Source organism: Rhinopithecus bieti, unplaced genomic scaffold (assembly GCF_001698545.2).
Source record: "Rhinopithecus bieti isolate Rb0 unplaced genomic scaffold, ASM169854v2 scaffold_20892, whole genome shotgun sequence".
NCBI lineage: Eukaryota > Metazoa > Chordata > Mammalia > Primates > Cercopithecidae > Rhinopithecus > Rhinopithecus bieti.
In genome coordinates, this window is record NW_016810602.1 from 2753726 (window position 1) to 2760597 (window position 6872).

General features: G+C 39.1%; 1 protein-coding gene across 1 annotated transcript in view; it reads right to left on the bottom strand.

Moving 5' to 3' along the window:
• The window catches only part of SYNE2 (spectrin repeat containing nuclear envelope protein 2), a 374975-nt gene that overhangs the window by 261534 nt on the left and 106569 nt on the right, over positions 1 to 6872 (bottom strand). The window contains 1 exon segment of the mRNA XM_017892401.1: positions 5822 to 5959. Within this exon segment, the coding sequence (XP_017747890.1) occupies positions 5822 to 5959 (138 nt within the window).

Here is a 6872-nt window from a genome sequence, read left to right on the forward strand (position 1 = left end):
TTTTTGAGATGGAGTCTCAGTCTGTTACCCAGACTGGAGTGCAGTGGTGCAATCTTGGCTCACTGCAACCTCCACCTCCCAGGTTCAAGCAATTCTCCTGCCTCAGTCTCTCAAGTAGCTGGGATTACAGGCACACACCACCACACCTGGCCAATTTTTGTGTTTTTAGTAGAGACGGGGTTTCACCACGTTGACCAGCCTGGTCTCAAACTCCTGACCTCAGGTGATCTGCCCATCTTGGCCTCCCAAAGTGCTGGGATTACAGGCATAAGCCACTGCACTTGGCCAATTCTACAATCTTAAATCATTAACTATTTGCCATTATGTCTCCAGATGAAAGAAAAATGAAAAAAAGTTATTTCATTATTGTAATTTTTTTTCCTTTTTGTTTTGAGATGGAGTCTCACCCTGTCTCGCAGGCTGTATATACCTCTGACACCTCTGCCTCCTAGGTGCAAGCAATTCTCCTGCCTCAGCATCCTGAGTAGCTGAGATTACAGATATGTGCCACAATGCCTGGCTAATTTTTGTATTTTTAGTAGAGACAGGGATTTGCCATGTTGGCCAGGGCTGGTCTTGAACTTCTGACGTCAAGTGATCTGCCCGCCTCGGCCTCCCGAAGTGCTGGGATTACAGGTGTGAGCCACCGTGCCCAGCCATTTCAAATAAACAAGTTAGCATATACTTTTAGTGTGTCTAACTACTTGTACATCTGCCAAAAAATAAAACAGAAATTTGAAATATAATTGAGTTAACGAAAGGCTACGAGGAATACCTCTAGTTCAACTATTATTCTTTGCACAACCAAAAGACAGCTGCATATATTTTGAATTAAACCAAACCTGTTTTTTCCGACTCAGGGCTACACTCAATATTTATACAGCAGGCAGAAGAGGAAGAACAGAAGGCAATGTTTACCTTTCGCTCCTCTCCTTTCTCACTTAACACTTCCTTTCTGCAGTAATTACTTTTCAATTTGGCTGAAAATTTACATAAGATCTTAACAGGTCAAAATAACATAATGTTGCTATTTTCTACAGTAGGCTCAACATGAAACCATTTACTATGATGCTCTGAGAAATCTGTTCTCAAACTATTGAACCAGAAACTGCATACGTGGTTTCAACTTTTATGCCCTCAATGGCTTTAAAATTAGCAATGTCTCATTTTGCCACATCAAGAAACTGAGCTGCAGTTTACCTGACTGAGGAATGGATTTTCAAGCTATTACCAATTTACAGCACTTAATCTTGCAAAATAGTTCTTTTTGTGGTTTTTCTCATTATTTGGGCAATGTTTCCGTATTTAACAAAATCAGGCCAGGTCTCTGTGGTCTAGAACAGCCTGAACTATACAGACAGTATCTTCTTCACTGCCTTCCACTTTGTTGAGGACTTGTCACGGACAGGTCTTATCCTTCACAAGAGTCCGTTTCAAAGCGGTAATCAGAATAGAAACTGACAATGCAATAAGCACCACTACTGATGGGAAGATTCTAGGAGCTGCAAGTTCTTCAAAATTAGGTTGTCTAAAAGAGTGGCTCTTTTAAGCCACTAGACTGCTGTTTAATACTTAGTAAACGGTGTGGAAAATGTATTCTGAAAACAGGCTGCCACTCCTGACAGCCAAGCAAAGGGTCAGCAAACTTTCCCTGTGAAGAGCCAGAGTATCTTTGACTTTGTGGACCACACAGTTCCTGTCGTAACTCTGTAAATGTATTAAAAATCATTTCGTTATCCATTTATAAATGAGATGTTACATAAATTATACCTCAATACAGTTATTTTTTTAATGAAGGCAAAACAAAGACATATTTAGAGATCAAAGAAAACTAGGTGAATTTGTCACTCACAGTCCTGTATTGTAAAATAAGTGAAAGGAAGTTTTCAGGCTGAAGGGAACTGAGCTCAATGGAAACTCAAATCTCTAGAAAGAAATTAAGAACATGGGAAATACCTAGATAAACATAAAAGATTAATTTTTTCATTTAATTTCCTTAAAATATATGGTTGTTTAGAGAAAAAAAAATTATAACATGGCCCTGGGGATTTTAAGACATATGTTACATGTGTCACATATATTTATACACAAAACAACTATAGCATAAATAATGGGGAATGAATCAATTTGATTGCAGGATTTCTACATGTTACAAAAAGTTGTACAATAACTTAGATGTTGTACAACTCTAAGGCTGGGTGTGGTGGCTCACACCTATAATCCCAGCACTTTGGTAGGCCAAGTTAAGTGGATCCCTTGAGCCTAGGAGTTCAAGACCAGCCTGGGCAACATAGTGAAACCCCTTCTCTGCAAAAAAATACAAAAGAAATTAAGTGTGCATGGTGATGCATGCCTGTAGTCCCAGCTACTCAGAAAGCTGAGGATTGACTGAGCCTGGGAAGCAGAGGTTGCAGTTAGCTGTGATCAAGCCACTGCACTCCAGCCTGGGCAACAAAGCAAGACCCTGTCTCAAAACAACAACAACAACAACAACAACAAATTGCAAAACTCTAAGTAGACTGTAAAAATTTTGTAATGTATATTATAATCCCTAGAGCAACCACTAAAAACATGATAGGAAGAAGTAGAGTCAAGTCAATAGACAAATTAAAATGAAATTCTTAAAAAACGCATGATCCAAAACCAGGCAACAAAGGAAGAAACGGGGGCCGGGCACAGTGGCTCACATCTGTAATCCCAGCACTTTGGGAGGTCAAGGTGGGCAGATCACTTGAGGTCAGGAGTTCGAGACCAGCCTGGCCAACATGGTGAAACCTCATCTCTACTAAAAATACAAAAATTAGCCAGTCATGGTGGTGGACACCTATAATCCCAACTACTCAGGAGGCCGAGGCAGGAGAATCGCTTGAACCCCGAGGCAGAGTTTAGTGAGCCACGATCACGCCACTGCACTCCAGCCCGGGAGACACGGAGAGACTCCTTCTCAAAAAAAAAAAAAAAAAAAAAAAAAAAAAAGAAAGGAAGAAACAGAGATAGAAAAAGCAGAGAGAATAAACAAAACAAAGAGTTAAATGATATACCTAAATTGAACTATATCAACAATTAACTATTAAGTGGACTAAGCACTACAATTAAAAGAGAGGGGATAGGCTAGGAACGGTGGTTCATGCCTGTAATCTCAACACTTTGGGAGGCCAAAAGCTCTAATTCAGGAGCATTGCTTGAAGCCAGGAGTTCATGACCAGTATGGGTAACATGGCAAAACTCCATCTCTAAAAAAAATTTAAAACTTTGCCAGGCATGATGGCACACACCAGTAGTCCCAGCTACTTGGGAGGCTGAGGCAGGAGGATGGCTCGGGAGGCTGAGGCTGCAGTAAGCCATGATTGTGCTGGTGCATTCTAGCCTGGACAACAGAGTGAGATTCGATCTCAAAAAAAAAAGACAGGGACTGGCACAGTAGGTAAGAAAGCAAGATACAACTATGTGTCATTTATAAGAGATACACTTCGAATATAAAGACTCCAAATAGATGAAAAGTAAATAAAGGAAAAAGATGTACTATACAGTCAGCACAGAAGACTGGAATGACTATACTGGTATAAGATTAAGTATAATATTAATAGATGTCAAGAAAAACAGTATTATTAAAGATAAGCAGGAATATTTCATAATGGTAGAAGTCTTCAGGAAGAGAAAGTAATCATAAGCACATACACACAAAGACAATGTTTTAAAATACATGAAGCAAAATTTGACAGCACTGAAGACAGATTCCCACAGATTTTAATACTCTTCTCTCAGCAATATATAATAGAATTGGACAAAACATCCGTCAAGACACAGATAATCTGAACAAAATTATCAACCACCTTATATTAAATTAATATTAATATAAAATTAAATAAAATAATTTAATTAATTAATTAATTATATTAATTTAATACAATTAATATGAATTTGGAAGCAACATAAGTGCAATCAAAGAGGAATGGATAAAGAAAATGTGGTACATATACACAATGGAATACTATTCAGCCAAAAAAAACGAGGGTCGGGCGCAGTGGCTCACGCCTGTAATCCTAGCACTTTGGGAGGCAAAGGAGGGCGGATCGCGAGGTCAGGAGATTGACACCATCACCGTTAACACAGTGAAACCCTGTCTCTACCAAAAATACAAAAAATTAGCCGGGAGTGGTGGCGGGTGCCTGTAGTCCCAGCTACAGGCTGAGGCAGAGAATCACTTGAATCCGGGAGGCGAGACTTGCAGTGAGCCGAGATCACGCCCCTGCACTCCAGCATGGCGACAGAGCGAGACTCTGTCTCAAAAAAAATAAAAGAAAAAAATTAGCCGGGCATGGCAGCATGCACCTGTAATCCCAGCTACTCTGGGGCTGAGGCAGGAGAATTTCTTGAACTCAGGAGGCAGATTTGCAGTAAGCCGAGATCACACCATTGCACTCTAGCCTGGGTGACAGAGCAAGACTCCATCTCAAAAAAAAAAAAAAAGAATGAGATTCTGTCATTTGCAACAACGTGGAGGGAAATGGAAGTCATTACGTTAAGTGAAATAAGCTAGGCACAGAAAGACAAATATCACATGTTCTTACTTATTTGTGGGATCTAAAACTCAAAACAGTTTAACTCATGGAGATAGAGAGTAGAAGGATGATTACCAGAGGCTGGGAAGGGCAGCTAGGGAGTAGGGGGAAATGGAGATGGTTAATGGGCACAAAAAAATAGTCAGAAAGAACAAATAAGACCTACTACTTGATAGCGCAACAGGGTGACTACAGTCAATAATAACTTAATTGTACATTTTAAAATAACTTGAAGAGTGTAACTGGATTGTTTGTACCTCAAAGGATAAATTATTGAGGGAATGAAGATCCCATTCTCCAAGATGTGCTTATTTCACATTGCATGCCTGTATCAAAATATCTCATGTACCCCATAAATATATGCACCTACTATGTACCAATAAAAATTAAAAATTAAATTGAATTTTTAAAAAATTTAACATTTATAGAATATTATACCCAATGACTGCAGAATATGTGTTCAAGTGCACAAAGTTATGTATCATATGCTGGGCCATAAACCATGTCTCAATAAATTGAAATGGATTGAAATTATACAGATATATTCAGACACACATGCTCAAATTCATCCTTACACACTCTCTGTGGATTTGTTCCTACTTCTTTCAAGCATCTACTGATATTGATACATGATAGTAGAGAAGAAGCCACAGGTCAATCAAAATATAGATAATCTACCGTAGCAAACCAAGAATTGATAGCAAATATATCAAGCTTGGATAAGCTTGCGTTTTCTCTAAGCGGAATGCAAAAAATTCCTACTTAAAAGATGATCACTACCCAAATGATGCCATGGAGAAAATACAAAAACACTATCCCATTTTCTGATGAAGCATCTATCCTGTCTTTTACAGAATTTCTCATGGAAGTTTAAAGTAAAACCCTCATCCAAAAAAACAAAGCTGCACTTTGAAAATGCTCTTTTTCTTTCTTTTTTTTTTTTGAGACGTAGTTTCATTCTGTCGCCCAGACTGGAGTGCAGTGGTGTGATCCCAATTCACTGCAACCTCCACCTTCTGGGTTCAAGCGATTTTATGCCTCAGCCTCCCAAGTATCTGAGATTACAGGTGCCCACCAACACACCCTGTTAATTTCTGTATTTTTAGTAGAGGCAGGGTTTTGCCATGTTGGCCAGGCTGGTATCAAACTCCTGACCTCAAGTGATCCACTCACCCTTGGTCTCCCAAAGTTCTGGGATTACAGGTGTTAGCCACTGATTCTGGCCTGAAAATGTTCTTCTAATCAACATAAACAGTCACCTGGTGATTGAGGCCATCCCAGGCTTCTCTCAACTGTAAATGATTCTTGTCCAGCTCATCCGGATCCCGTTTTATTGACAGAACATCCAAAAAGGACTTTTTTTCTTCATTGAATGACTCCGTAAAGGACAGCAGGCTCTACAATTAGAAGAGTATTTTAAAGACTGAAAATGTTTAATTCCATTTATATCATATAATCTGTTATTTTGAGGTCTATAGGTATAGGATATATTTAAGTTTTTACTTAAAGGTAAAATCCTCTGAATCTAGTATCCTCTCTCTGCTCTGATTTCCTTCTTCAGTGCACTGTGATAACTGGACACCAGCATGATGTCATACGTCTCACTCTGTGCTTTGTGTCGGTATTGTTGGATTTCTACTGGAATGGAGCAGCAAGGTCACTGGGTTACAGGGCAGATCATGATGCCACATGGAAAATATGAGTTTGTTTGTTCTCCCCAAGTATGCGCTCACAACAAAATAAGAATGAATGAATGTGAAAATTATATGATAGCAGTAGTCATATTATAAGCAATTTTCAAAGTGTTCATGAATAACTGAGATTTGGCTTATTCTTTCCAATTAATTTTATATAAACTTTGAAAAACACTTTGCCTTCAAATACTTAATAAGTAAAGCTTTTTCTTGGTTCATATTTGTGTGAAATATGGGTATTTAAGAGTTATCAGGCTGGGTGCAGTGGCTCACGCCTGTAATCCCAGCACTTTGGGAGGCCGAGGTGGGTGGATCACAAGGTCAAGAGATTGAGACCATCCTGGCCAACATAGTGAAACCCCATCTCTACTAAAAATACAAAAATTAGCTGGGCGTGGTGGCGCATGCCTATAGTCCCAGCTACTCGGGAGGCAGAGGCAGGAGAATCACTTGAACTTGGGAGGCAGAGGTTGCAGTGAGCCGAGATCGTGTCACTGCACTCCAGCCTGGTGACAGAGTGAGACTCCATCTCAAAAAAAAAATAAATACATAAATAAAAAATAAAAACAGTGAGTCCATGTCCCAAAAAAATTATATATATAATGTATAATCTGCT